The following is a 14,328-nucleotide window of genomic DNA, read 5'->3' as shown; positions in this document are numbered from 1 at the left end:
CTGCATTGTTCTTTCTCAACAACACTGCCTAGAAAGAAAAGGTCTTCTCTGTCGGGGCCAATCCAACGAAGCGTTTGACGTTATTAAATAATAAAGCGATTGTGATTTACATTGTTGTTCAGAAAAAGGGCCAATTATCCACTGTTATGTTGCCATAAAGATCATATTAACTCGAATTAGTAATCAAACAATATGCTAGCGTTAAAAGTATAGAGAGGACAACGCGACTGGTCTTGTTGCATCCTCACTTTTTCTTGTAAAACCAGAAGCATAAATACACTTGAAAGAGGCGCAGAAACTTCATCCTTAACGGGGAAAAAGCGAAAGAGGTACCAGCGTTTGTGATTAATGGTCCTCTGTGTTGACTGTTTTCAATTAATTCAAAGCCACCCAAATCTCATATTGATTTTTCTGTTTACAAATTAATTCTTTCGAATATCACGGGAAATGTTTCACGGTACTCCGAGAACCAGGGCGATTTTTTAAAATGTAAACTCTTTTAGGATTTTGATGTTGTGGTGTTTTTTGTTTGTTTTTCATTTTGTTTTGAGTTTGGGATTTTTTTTTCCCTCAGAGTAACGTTTTCTAAAGGCGTCTGAGTTCCAAGCAAAGACGAACCTCACCACCACCAAAACGCAAACCCAGCCGCATCCCCGCACTCCAGCAAATTTCCTTGCCATAATCAAATAATTATTTTTATTAAAGCAGTTATTAGGTTTATAACTCATTTGCCACTTAAATTTGTGCAACCAACCAAGGCGATCTAAATAGGCTTGAGTTGCCCCTTGGGTCCGGGATGTAAGCGGTAAGAAGGAGGATTAATTATGGGTGTGTGCAGCAGGAGGACACAAAGGCTGTCCGGTGGCGCGGGGAGCGGGGCTGGGCTGGGCTCCCCCGGCCCCGGCACCCCCGGAAAACTCCCCCGCGATTGTTCCTGAGCTGCCGGGGGCCAGGGCTGGGGCTGGGGAGCTGCAACTTGTTGGCAGTAAATAAGGCGCTGTCAGGTGATGATGCTCCGGCGCGTTTGAAACGTCCCGAACAAAGTGGAAACGAGACGTTTTTCATACGGGATTATCGATGTGATACGATACGATACGATATGATATGATGGAACGATAACAGCAGCATCGATCTCTTGTCCGCTGTTTGGACAAGGTCCATTCTTTGTGGGCAGGATGACGGGATCTGCCCCTGGAAATGTGCTCCGAGCGCCCAGCGGCACCTGGCCGTGCCTCCAATGTCATTTATTGCCAGCACGTTCTGTTATCGGCTGGGGGCTCCTCGGGGCTCAGGTAATAACCGGGTCGCTGTCAGCTTCTCCCGTTTAGCGCTACTCAGGCAAGAATGGCTTTGCCAAACTGTTCCAGGAGCTGATGCTATTTGTTACCACGATTAGGGGAAAAAAAGAACATTCACAGTAACATGGGTTTCTATAAGCAAACGCCGAGCAATTTTCCTCAGCGCAATGCATCAGCAAGTATATCCAAAAGAGCTTAATCTACTTCTTGCAGGTTAGGTGCGAGAGAAATCAGCAAGGGCTGCTCCGGGATGCCATGAAAATCCCGGCTCATTGGCTTGGCCGCGATAGGACGAGGCACATCAAATCGAGGCGGAGAGGGACAGAATCAATCATTCCCCTTGGCTGAGGAGTGAGCCCTCGCCCTGGAAATAATTTCGAATAAAACTTGTGTAACCAAGTGTAACCCAGCTTACTCTGAGCAGATCGTCGAAAGGGTAAAAAAAAAAAGTTTAAAAAATATTATGGAAATAAGCCAATAAAACAATCTGGACTGAATTAATAAGAGTGCAAAGTTTGTATCCATGTATAAGGATAATATATTAAGCCAAAAAGTAGACAGGTTATCTCTAAACAGGATTAAAATGCGTTCGTGTATAGGATTAGACCATCTCATCCATATAAAAACAGTGTCTCTCCTCCTCCCCACAACACTTTATTATATATAAAAAAAAAAAAAAGGCAAAAAACTTTCCCCGTTAGAAGCACTTGGGAAATGCGTTTTATTAATCGAGAGCCTTTTTTTTTTTCTTGCAATCAAATGCAACTGATGGCCCTGAATAAGCCGCCTTGTTAGGAAACGGGCCATTTTTAAAAACCTGTGATCAAAACAGACCTGTCTTCAGAGAGAGCACAGCAGATTTAAATGTTGGTCAAAAGGAGTCACAACTGTTCATTAAAAGCAAACCCTAACTAGTGCTAATGTATAGCCATTTTGTGAGCTCAGGACTGTAGAAAGAGGCGAAAAAAAGTCTGAGAGTGTGAGCTGATGCCGTGCTGGCTGGCAGTGTGTGGTCTATTGTAGGGAATGTGCTTTTTCCACTGAACAGAGAGCCCCCCTCTTTTATTCCCCAGCTCTACTGCACCTGCACTGGATCAGGGAGCTACTGCCATTCACCACATCAACAGAGAAGACATCTCTGACAGCACTCAATTCATTACATTTCTTCCTGCTTTTCAAACCAACGCACAAAAAAAAAAAAAAAAAAAAAAAAAAAAAAAAAAAAAAAAAAAAAAAAAGTATTGCCAATCAGTGCCTGGGGTGCAGGGAAGAAATCTTACAATACTTTATATTCGCCGCTCATTTTGGATTTCATTAGTCAGAAAACTCACTTCTCAGCCAGTTACAACTTTTCTTTCTTTCTCCCTTTCTCCCTTTCTTTCTTTCTTTCTTTCTTTCTTTCTTTCTTTCTTTCTTTCTTTCTTTCTTTCTTTCTTTCTTTCTTTCTTTCTTTCTTTCTTTCTTTCTTTCTTTCTTTCTTTCTTTCTTTCTTTCTTTCTTTCTTTCTTTCTTTCTTTCTTTCTTTCTTTCTTTCTTTCTTTCTTTTTTTCTTTCTTTCTTTCTTTCTTTCTTTCTTTCTTTCTTTCTTTCTTTCTTTCTTTCTTTCTTTCTTTCTTTCTTTCTTTCTTTCTTTCTTTCTTTCTTTCTTTCTTTCTTTCTTTCTTTCTTTCTTTCTTTCTTTTTCTTTCCTTTCTCCTTTTTCTCTCTCTCTTTTCTTTTTCTCTTTCTTTCTCTTTCCGTCCTTCTTTCTTTCCTTTTCCTCCTTCCCCTCCTTGCTTAGGGGGCTTGGGAGCGGGGCCGGTGCCACTGCCCTGCCCGGGAGCGGAGATGGGCCCATGCCGGGGCTCCCCAGGAGAGAGTTTATTCATAATTCATGGGAGCAGCGCAGCTCTCCGGAGACGGGGGGGAAGAAGGGCCCGAGGAGCCCGAGGTGCCCCGCAGGATCTGCGGGGGGTGCGGGGGTGTCACCGGGGGTGTCACCGGGGGTGTCACCGGGGCTGCCACCGGGGGTGCCGGGCCGGGGCCGCTGCGGGGATGGGACGCGCCGGCCCCCCCAACCTATGGAGAAAGTTGTTGTCGGCCAAACTTCTCGAAAGGGACTCCGGGGAATTTGGGGCTAGCTTGGTTTCTTGAGGAACCGTTTTTCAGAAGCATTTGCAAGCGAAAGAAACCGAGCCGAGGGGTTTAGATTCAGGTATTTGATCTCGCCGGACCCAGACATCTAATTAGAGTGGCCTCAGCGATTGAAATGGTGTTAATTCCCATTGTTCCCCGCTCAGATCCCTTGGCCCTCCACCGCTGGGATGCTCTCCTTTTCAAAATTGTAAATAAAAATACTTCTGTTTGAAACGACCAACCACACAATTTCTGTATTTCCCCCTTTTCTGGCCCATTTTCCTCCCTCACAAGCAAAATCAAAAGCAAACTCCTGAATATTTTTTTCGCAGACACTGGCAAAGATTAACACCCCCTCTGTGGGATCTTAACAGAAATAAATCACAAGGAGCTCTTGCCTACCTGAAGAGTAGGAGGAAATCCGACTGTCTGCTTTCGGGTGTAAAGTGTGTATCGATAAGGAAGACACAGCCGACTCAGAAACGGGACCAATTAATCTATGGGTTTCTTTACATCACCCCCTGTTAGGACGTGTGCTTTGGAAATATTGATTCATTCATCGCGACAGGAAAGTCGCAACTACTGTGTGTGCATAACACGGGGAGGACACGGAGCGAGAATCCGCAGCAACGCGAAGCCCACTCACGGGAGAGCCAGATTGCTTTTTAAGCTAAAACTAATAATTTCATAACTGATTCACATTCAATCTGGCGCCAATGACGTCACGGGGTATTAGCATACGAGGAGGGATGAAGCCAGTGTGGCTGGAGTTGATAAGGTGCCTCCTGAGGAATTCGCTGCTTGTTTTAATACATTAATTATTTCTCTGTCTTCCTCTACTTCTGCAATTTGTAAGAGCTTAAAGGGGCCATCATTCCCGGCGCTGCCAGGAGGACACGTTGGAGAGCTCGGGGGGCAGCGCGGGATGAGCCCCGGCCCCGCTGCCGGAGCCCGCGGGGCGCTGCGGGACTTGGCTCCAGCGGAGCCGCCTCGGGCCTGGCCGTCCCTGCTGGCCCGAGTGAGCTCGGCTGGCCCGGCCCGGCCGCCCCGCGGGATGGGAGGGGGATTTGCAGGATCAGGCCCTCGGCTTGGAACGCGTGAGAGTTGTGAGTGTGCGGGAGTGAGTGTGAGCTGGAGTGCCAAGACACCGCTGCGGAGCCTTCCCGCGGGAAAGCCTCTGCAGAGACCCGTGTCTTTCCAGCACCCGGTGGCATTCCCCCCTCTACCCCTCCCCATCCCCATCCCCTGCCGTTAATCACGATTTTCTGGGGGGAAAAAAAAAAAAAAAAAAAAAAAGGAAAAAAAAAAGCGCCCACATTACGTCATCAGCCCTAACTGGTGCGGGGATGATGGGGTCACCGAGGACCCGGGGCGGGGGAGCCCGCGGGGGCCGGGCCTCCCCTCCCGTGCCCTGGGGCAGCGGCCACTGTCCGGGAGCGGGGGCACATCCCGGGGACCGGAGCAGCGCTGTGCCCGCCGCTGGGCTCGGGACAGGGAGACGCGCTGGGGGGAGCCGGCAGACACAGCCCAGCTCCGTGCCCCGGGGCTGACGGCGCTCCCCCGGCCTCCCACTGCCCCCGAGCTTGTAGGAACCAGCGGCACCGCCGCTTGGGCCCCACCGAGCTCGGCCGGGCCCCGCGGACGCGGCCCGACAGTTCCCCGCCCGTGGGGTGCCCCTCGGGGACCCTCCCGAGCTGCGGCCACCTCGCTCCTCTGAAGAAGGCAATGCCTTGGAAAAACCGCTCGGGGAATCGAGTCTGAAACACATTTGGAGGGAAGGAGGGAGGGAGAGGCGTTTTTATCAGGGGGTCGGGGGAACGGGTAGGGACGGGCGCAAGACACAGACAAAACACAGAGAAATCCTAAAAGAATTAAATTTAAAAGGGACAAATAATAAAAAAAAAAAAAAAAAACAAACCACAAAAACAAAAAACCTCAAAACATAAAGCCACTCTGCACAAGCTGTCGCCCACATGGCAGAGGTCCTGCGAGGCAGCAAGCTGCGCCAGGGGATGAGCCGGGGACAAACTGCTGCAGAAACTTCTCCGGCCCGGCCCTGCTCCGCTCCCCGCGGGCGCTCTCAGCGAGGACCCCCCGGCCCCGGGCTCCCCCCGCTCCTGCCGGCAGGGCTGCAGCGGCCCGGGCCTCTCCCGGGGACGGCCGGGCCCGCACCCGCACCACACTGCTCGCGAAGGGCCGCCCGCGCTCTCCCCAGCATTGCTAAATCGTAATGAAAAATCGCAGCTTGTTTCGGCGCGCCCCCTCCCCCTGTACGCACAGGCGCACACGGATACAAACACACGCACACGCAGGCACACACAGGCACACTCACACACGCGCTCTCACACGCGGCTCAGCCACAGCAAACCCTCTGCGAACTCCAAAGCAAGGCTCCAAAAGCATCCTGCGAGGTTCGGGCTTTCGCTTTGTTCCCCCCGCCGCTCCGCCCGCACCTGCTGGCCGCGGTGCCCGGGCAGGGCCGGCCCGCAGCACCGAGCTCGCCTCCCGCTCCGGCACAGCCGAACGCGCAGCTCCGGGGATTTCCATTCCACCCCGGGCTCCTTTCCTTTCCAATTCGCGAGAGAAGCAGCCCCCACACTCACTGTAGCGCTGTGCGTCCTCGCCAAGTGAATTGATTCCTCAAAAGCAAAATAGTACCAAACTCTCGCAATTCCCCGTGCCATCGTCAGAAAAACTGGTTTTAATTACCAAAACTGAAATAGCGGCGGTGCTAACTAGCAGGCGATCAAACCGCAATCAAACTTAAATCTCTGAGCAGTTAGCTATAAACTGTCAGCAATTGAAAAGTAAACCTGGTGCACACAAAGGCTCTGTTTAATTTTCTTGTTGTAATGGCTCTAAATGAGGACCCCATCACTATGCAGTTAAGCGGTGTTGCTTGTCCCCCTGAGGCGCTGATCAGTTCTTTTTAATGTGAGAAAACTGGCAGCTCGAAGCCCGTCAATGGAGCTCCCACAACAAAAGTCCTGAAAAGCTGAATGAATTGGGTTTGTAATTACTGCTTCCCTCTCCCCCCTTGCAGCTTATCTCTTATTCATTCAACATACATTATTGTCACCTAATCGCACACTCCCAACGTTATTTTGGGGTTTTTTCCCTTTTTTTTTTTTTTTTTTTTTTTTGGTATCTACTACTACGGACATGTTTGTTGTAGAAATTAAACAAAATAATCCTCCCTTCTCTCTCCCCTCCTCACCAAGAGAAATGTTGAAACGACAGTGTCACGCGAGGCTGACTGGCGTTAAAAAAAGCAAAGACGCAGCTCTTCTGCCATCAGAATGTCAGCATTTTGCATATATCCTCGGAAATCTCACAACCACCGAAGCAGGTTTCACATTTTAGTATTTGAGTTAGATCGGGATTTAAATGACTGAAGTGTATCTAATCACACCTATCAGTAATGGGCCTCTTTCCTTCAGTGGGACTTACATTATATACTACTTAAATTGCTGGGCTATCTACCTCCTATTCGGAGGCAGATATCCAGCTCTGCTGCCCGTTGGGGACGAGGAGGAATTAATATCGAGAGAAAACACTCTGCTGTGGGGATCAGCGTCACCCCTGATGTCCCACCCGGCACCAGTGGGCATCTCAAGGAATCAAAACGTGGTTTCGGCCAAGAAATGCCTGTCGGCGAGCGAGAGCCACGGGCTGGAGCCGGGGCTGCGAGGCAGAGCGTCTCCCCAGATCCCCCACCGCAAGAAGCTGTCGGTTGCAGAAATAAGTACAGCTATTACAACCAAATCTACTAACAGTCTAAATAATTAATTGAACCATTGCTCTTTGACCCTTGGAAAGTCCAGTAGGGACCCGTTTGTAGTAATAATACCCCCGAATGAGCCCTTGTCAAATATTCATTTAGTGGTTAATGTGAGCGATTTCCCCCTGGGACAGTCTGTAATACCAGCTTCCCAGCTTTGGCAAGAAACCCTGCTAATCTACCTCTCCAGTTCCGCAAAATATTTTAACACCCCGGTACTTAAAAAGCCGTAAAAAATCACAGGGGAAACTATAATCTTATCCTTGGGTTCACTTCGGCTGTGTAGAAGGTTAGGGAAACATTACACTGGCGCTCTTGGGCCGAGCATCACTCTGGCTATAAAATACACAACAATTCACGAGAGGGAAAGCACAGAGAGCCCCAAAGGTCTTCAATAACCAAAATAAAAACATACCCACGAGCTCTGCTACACATTTCAGCTGCCATAAACGAAAGCCCAGGATAATGGCTTAGGTGTAAATGGCGTTATTGAATGTGTTGAATTTAAAATGAGCAGTGGACAATGGCGTTCCTCCAAGTAGCACTTTAAAAATAAAACTGTTCAGCTGTACATGTAAAATGCTTTGGGTTATCCTCCCTAAACGGATAAATGGATGGATGGATGGATGGATGGATGGATGGATGGATGGATGGATGGATGGATGGAAGGAATCTGTCCAAGGGATATCAGGTTTCAACCACATATATTCCAAATCGTACTCTGAAATCTAAGCTTAAACAAATTGCCCTTATAAAAAGTTGCTGAATTCACTTAGCCTGAATATGTGGCTTAGTGCCTTTTGTTTAGGGGTATTAGCTCGCCTTCTCTATGCGAATTGTAAAAGGACCAACATTTCCAAATACCCCCCTCGAATATTTTAGTTAGCACTTCAAAAAGGGGCCAGGTTTTATTGCTGTTAATTGGCTAAGATTCGCTTTTAAAAATGGAATCGTGATATCGATTGGGCTTTTATTCCTGGTTCTCTTTTCTCAGCGAGGCAAGCGGGAGCGGGGATGTGGGCTCGTTACCACGTGAATAATCCCCAAATGCATTGCAAGAGCTCACAGCTCTGAAAAAGAATGTTTTACTCGTTGCATTAGTGTAAAACACACAGAAAAGGTTGAGAATCTGCAAAAATTTTTTGTCCGGCCCAAGTACCGCGATGGTGCAGAAATAAAAGAGACAAAGGGAGCTAAACTACAAAACCAGGCAGTGAGCAAATCTCCACGTCTCCTAGTCTGGCAATGCTAGTTTTCATCTGGACACCAGGCTTCAAGGATGGAGGCCAGAACTGAGCCTAGGAAATAGCAATTCCAAATAAAAGCCACAACCAGCCAGGTAATTTTGTGTGTGCATGTGTGTGTGTGTGTGTGCGTGTGTGCATTTCACCCAGCCTTCTTTCCCCGCGACCTAAAGCCAAATCCAGTGGCTGACAAGAAACACTGGAGAGAAAAGCTCAGCAACGCTTGCCCCGTGCCAGAGTGCCCACTTTGTGCCTTGCCTAAGCCAAACATCACATGCTTTCCTTGCCACGTACCACATGCCATTAGCAGAACACACGACCAGTTTGCAATCACAGCACTTCAAATCCCCAAATTCGTACCTTTTTATTATTATTATTATTATTATTATTATTATTATTATTATTATCTCCCTCTCACGCATTTCCCCTAAGGGCAGCAGGCCCAAACACCCTCTGGGGCTGCCCAGGCACTGCCCGGCTGCGCTGCCCATCGCCCTGCCCTGCCCTGCCCAGCCGCGGGGCCTGGCGCCGGCCGGGGCCGCCAGCGCGGAGCAGCGCGGAGCCCCGTCCTCGGCAACTGCGGGAACGACTGTACAAAGTAAAACTCTACCTGGCACGGACGGTGGATCTCTCCTTCTACATGGCGGGCGCCACCGCTTCTCTTTGGGGCTGTGACCGGCTGCAGAGAGTGTCCGAAACGGCGCTACACCGCGCTGGCAATTTAAGAAATAGGATTCAAGAAAGAGCTGTGATAAAACGTGAAAAGTCTCTGGCATTCGACTGTTTTTGTTTGTTTGTTCGGTTTTTTGTTGTTTCTTACCTCTGCCCGGCCAGCCCTACGCCCGCCCCCACCTCTCACCTCCTCCTGCGCGGCCCAGGAGCCGGGAGAGGAAAGTTTGGGAAGCGGCGGACAAAGGGAGCGGCGAGGGCTGAGCCGGCCCGGCCGGGCGCGCTCGGGTTCCCGGCCGTGGGGAGCCGGCTCCCCCGCTGCCGGCCCGGCGGAGGAAGGCTCGGCTGGGAAAGGGCAGAGAGCGGAGGAAAGGGCAGAGAGAGGAGAGCGTTACCCGCCTGCGGAGCCGGGAGGCCGCGGCAGTGCCCGGGCCCGCCCGCCGCTGCCGCCGGCCCCGCCAGCCCCGCCAGCCCCAGCTCGGCCCCTCCGGGGCAACAAGTGGCCAAAGGCAGCGGCGACAGAACCCCCGAGCCCGGAGCACCCCGCGCCCTCGGCAGGGAACTGGGAAACAGCCTCTCACCCCGCGTTCCCGTCCTCCCGAAGGAGGCAGAGGCAGTTATTCCATTAAAGCTATCGTACTTTCTCTCTCTACATACATACCTATAAAAATATTCATGCGTTATATATATATAGTTATATATTAATGCATTATTTATCGTATTCGGTTGGCTACGATGATACCTTCTACTGCATGAATTATTCAAAAAACATCTTGCGTTACAAAAATAAATCCAAGACTCAAGCGGAACTTCAGTGTCCATATGTCAAAAATTTATTTATCTCAAACTGTGCATAATGGAGTAAAAACTTAACTTGAATATGTACCTGTTATAAGGATGGTATTAGTTCAAATATATACATGGACTGTCGGCAGACTGATTTCAAATAATACAGAGCCGAATCTTTAAAATACAACTACGGAAAATGAGGAGAAAAAAAAAGAACTTAAAATATCATCACAATAAATTTACAGAAATATTACAAACCATAAGAAAATATTTCAAACACAGTAATTTCAGGTTGGTAATTTTCCTTTTTTTTTTTTTTTTTTTCCTTTGAACAGGATGAAGTCTGGAAACAAAAAGTTATTATAAATTAACAAACGGCGTGTGAACCTGCATGGCAATTTTTGCTTTTTAACAAGAAGTAAAAAAAAAAAAAAAAAAAGAAAAAAATTTAGTACAATCTAAACGTTTGCTCTTATCTAGCAAACCAAGCCCATGGTTCGCAAGTACTCATCCTACCTCTTTTTATCTTTTGTACAATTTCTAAAACAATTTAAATGTCCAAATGCCGTAAAATAATTTCCTCTCCTCTCGCAGCTGCTATAAATTCAGCTGCCACAACCACAATGGTCCAAGAAGACTCTAATTTTTAAAAATAATTGGCAAATTCTCGAGCTTGTGTTTTTTTCTTCTCTCTCTATTGCCAATGGACATTCTGATTGCCATGTGTCTTTTGATAAATACTGTACAAAAGTTGCCTGCAAATATTAAAACATCTTCCTCTTCGCTCTTTGAGTCTAGTTCTAAATATTATTGGTAAAGACTTTTGCAAACTTTCTGCAAAGTTCCTACCGTTTTAACTAGAACTTTTTAAAAGTTTTGTGTAGTTGCTTCCCCTCCGAGATCTATACAAGTTCCTTGTCGGTTTAATTTCTGACCCCCCCCACCCCAAACCCCACCCCCACCCCCCTTCCGGAGTTTTCTCTGTACAAAAATAGTCCAAAAAAAAAAAAAAAGTCCAGAATTTCTAATAAAAGTTTTTTTGTTGTTTGTTTTGTTTAGTTTTCCTTTCCCTCCCCTCCCACCCCCCCGGCCCCTTTGTCTTACATATGTGATAGAGGGAGTGTGCCATTAATGGCTGTGCCAGGAACAGGTGCACTCTGGTAGTGTTGGGACATATGAAGTCTGCTTGGGGCAGCTGGTTCTGGTACTTCAGCACCTGGTAGATACATGCTGATCATGTCCCGAAGGTCCCCAGCTTGGCAAGGAGCCCTTGAATGAGACGAGGAAGTGACTACGGGGGGACTGGAGCTGGATTCCGTCTTGACCACCGAGCCCATGGAGCCCAGGGCCATGCCCGGGGTCCCTTGCTGGGAGTAGGACATGCTGTAGGTGGGCGATCCGTTCATGTAAGTCTGCGAGCTGGTCATGGAGTTGTACTGCAGGGCGCTCACGTCGTAGCGGTGCATGGGCTGCATCTGCGCCGCGTTGTGCGCGTTCAAGCCCGGGTGCTGCGGGTAGCCGAGCTGCTCTTGCATCATCCCATAGCCTCCGTTGGTCCAGCCGTTCATGTGCGCGTAACTGTCCATCCTCTGGTTCACCCCAGCTCCCAAGGTGGCCCCAACCCCGACCCCAGTCGTCATGGTATTGGTGCCCGGTGCCAGTAAGCCCCCCGGCAACGTGTACTTATCCTTCTTCATGAGGGTCTTGGTTTTCCTCCGGGGTCGGTATTTATAATCCGGGTGCTCCTTCATGTGCAGAGCTCTGAGCCGCTTGGCTTCATCAATGAAGGGTCTCTTTTCCGCCTCGGATAAAAGTTTCCACTCCGCCCCGAGCCGCTTGCTGATCTCGGAGTTGTGCATCTTCGGGTTCTCCTGGGCCATTTTCCGCCGCTGCCCGCGGGACCACACCATGAACGCGTTCATCGGGCGCTTGACCCGGTCCGGGCTGTTCTTCTGGTTGTTGGCGGCCGAGTTGGAGTTGCCTGTGCCTCCCCCCGAAGTTTGCTGGGGGGCGGGAGGTTTCAGCTCGGTTTCCATCATGTTGTACATTCAAACTACTTTTGCTGGAACCAGCCTTGAGCAGAGAAACGAGGAGCAGCCGCAGCGGAGTCCCAAGCCGGACTTTTTTTTTTTTTTTCCTAGGGAGGGGTAGGAAAGGGGGGAGGGGGACTCCCCAAAACCACACTTGGATCAAGATCAGGATCTTCTTCTTCGCTGATGGATTAATAATGCTAATAACTGCTATTATTACCGCCGGAGTCTTGATTTTAAAAAACTTCTTCCTCCTTTTTCCCTTTTCTCTGCCTGCCGCTCTCTCTCTCTCTCTCTCTCTCTCTCCCTCTCTCTCTCTCTCTCCACCTCGGTCTTAAAGAGCCAGCAAACTACTTTACCCCCTTTTGCAAACACACACACTCTCTCTCTCTCTGCCTTGACAACTCCTGATACTTTTTTGAACAAGTTAATAGACAACCATCCATGTGATGGGGGCTTGTCAGGCAATAAATGCGTTCGCTCCGGCCAATCAGCGCTCGGCGGCTCCGCCACTGAGGACAAGTCTCTTCCCCTGGTTTTGCATGAAACGGGGCGGGGGCTGGGCGCGCCGGGACGGCTCGGCGGGGAGGCGGGCCCGGGGGCGGCCCGGGCGGCCACTGGGAGCCTTTGTATCTCCCCTTCCAGCAACAGGTCACACACGCCTTTTGGAGGAAGTGGGTAAACAGCATTGTTGCTACGTGGTGTTTTTTTTTTTTTTTTTTCTTTCTTTTCTTTTTTTTTTTTTTTTTTTTTTTTTTTTCCCTTCAAGTTGATGTTGGCTTGGGGCTAGGAGAAGCCATGGGGGGAGCGGAGCGGGGACGGCTTCCCCCAGCCCTGTGCCGGTGCCCCTCGGGACAGAGGGGCCGCCCGGCCCTGCGTGCGCCTCGCTCGCCCCGTCCAGGCCGTGCAGTCCCCGTGAGGCGGAGCCCCAGGCCGGGCCCTGCTGCTGCTGCTGCTGCTGCCGAGCCCGCGGCGCGCCGCCCGGGCAGGGCTGTGCCCATCTCCCGGCCATCCCCCGGGCCCTGCTCCGCGCCACAGCGCGCCAAGCCCTTCCCCCCGGCCTCCGGCCTCGCAGGAGGGGCATGTCCAGTGCAAACACCGGTTTCCCACATGCCATCCCCGCGAACACAAAGCGGGGCCGGGACCCCTCTGCAGGCGCTGGGGAGGGGTCCGGGCCGCGCTCCGTCCGCCGCTGGGCCCGGCGGCACCGTCACCCCGCGCCCATTGCGGGCCGCGGGCGGCGCCGGGTGGGCGCACCGCGGGGCCGGGGAAACGGCCGGGCGCTACAAATACGTAGTTTTGTTTCCCTTGTTGTCACTACACGGGCTGCACAAAGCCCCGGCTAAGTTTACTTCCACTCTCTTGTTGGGATCTTTGTTGCTAAACCGCACTTGACGACAAAGGAAGGAGGGGAGAGAGGACGCGGAGCGGGAGCGGGGGGAGCCGCTCGCCGCCCTGGCCGCACTCCCCGCGCCGCTCCGCGCCTCCCCTGCCTCGGCGGGGTTGCTCCGCCTTTCGGTGCGATGGCGCTCACGGCGTGGAGCCGGAGGGGGTGCGGGGCGGCGGGGGAGCCGCAGGGGCCGCAGCGCGGCCGGGGCGGGGGCCGGGGCAGCGCGGGGCGCCCCGACGGCCTCAGCCCCTCAGCCCCTCAGCCGCGGCGCTGCGGCGCCCCCTGCCGGCCCGGCCGCGCCCCGGGCGGGAGGCGCCGCCGGGAGCCGCGCGAGGGCCGGGGGGAAGGGAGTGGGAAATGACACCCGGCGGAATAACAATAATAAAAATAATAGCAATAATAACAACAACAAATAATAATAATAATAAAAGCCGACCGGCAAACAGGGACGCATCTCTTTTTTTTTCCCCTCCACGTAGATTATGCAAATAAATCCTATCGGGTCCAATGCGTTTAATTTGTAAATGTATATATAACCCCTAGATAAGTGATGGGTTAAACCGTCGAAACATAAGTGCAAATTATGAGATGTGGGGTATAACAGGATTGGGATTGTCCAGACACTCCTGACTGCATGGCGGCTGTTAACTGTCTTATTGTTCTCCCCTTGGTATCCAGTTGATAAAGTTATTAAAAAATAATTTTCGGGATAATGATTTTTAATTTTTTTTAAAGGGGGTGGGTGGGCGGTGTAGGTGCTTGCTCATTGTGCTAAACCGATAAGCGAGGGCTGGCGGTGCGCAGGCAAGGGGTTATTTTTGCTCTGGCTGTAGCTGCGGGAGGTGCGTGGGGTGCACGGCCCAGAGCCCCACGCAGGACCAGGCTCCGTGGGCTGCCCTGTGCTCACCGAGAGCCTTTCGGGGCCTGGTCCTCTCCTAATTGCATTTATCATACGAATAAAGGATGGGAAATGCCTAACAATTGTGCTATCGGGAGTATTTACGGCTCTATT

General features: G+C 50.7%; 1 protein-coding gene and 1 long non-coding RNA gene across 6 annotated transcripts in view; both read right to left on the bottom strand.

The window, feature by feature from the left end:
* The window catches only part of LOC131087745 (uncharacterized), a 258,869-nt gene that overhangs the window by 24,680 nt on the left and 219,861 nt on the right, over positions 1–14,328 (bottom strand). The window contains exon 1 of one of the 5 annotated variants that reach the window (XR_009114911.1): positions 3,816–4,166. The exons of the other annotated variants lie outside the window; for them this stretch is intronic. This is a non-coding gene — a long non-coding RNA (uncharacterized LOC131087745). Of the gene's footprint in view, positions 1–3,815; positions 4,167–14,328 lie in introns of those variants that run through there. 5 annotated transcript variants of the gene reach the window in all.
* Positions 10,986–12,431, bottom strand: SOX2 (SRY-box transcription factor 2). Its single transcript, XM_058031601.1, has one exon. It carries the CDS (start codon positions 11,942–11,944, stop codon positions 10,997–10,999), a length of 948 nt encoding a protein of 315 aa, XP_057887584.1. The 5' UTR covers positions 11,945–12,431; the 3' UTR covers positions 10,986–10,996.

Source organism: Melospiza georgiana, chromosome 10 (genome assembly GCF_028018845.1).
Source record: "Melospiza georgiana isolate bMelGeo1 chromosome 10, bMelGeo1.pri, whole genome shotgun sequence".
Taxonomy (NCBI): Eukaryota; Metazoa; Chordata; class Aves; order Passeriformes; family Passerellidae; genus Melospiza; species Melospiza georgiana.
This window is presented reverse-complemented; position numbering and strand designations above follow the sequence as displayed.

Coding starts and splice junctions, on each gene's coding strand:
- SOX2 (XM_058031601.1), bottom strand. CDS start 11,944: ATGTACAACATGATGGAAACCGAGCTGAAACCTCCCGCCCCCCAGCAA.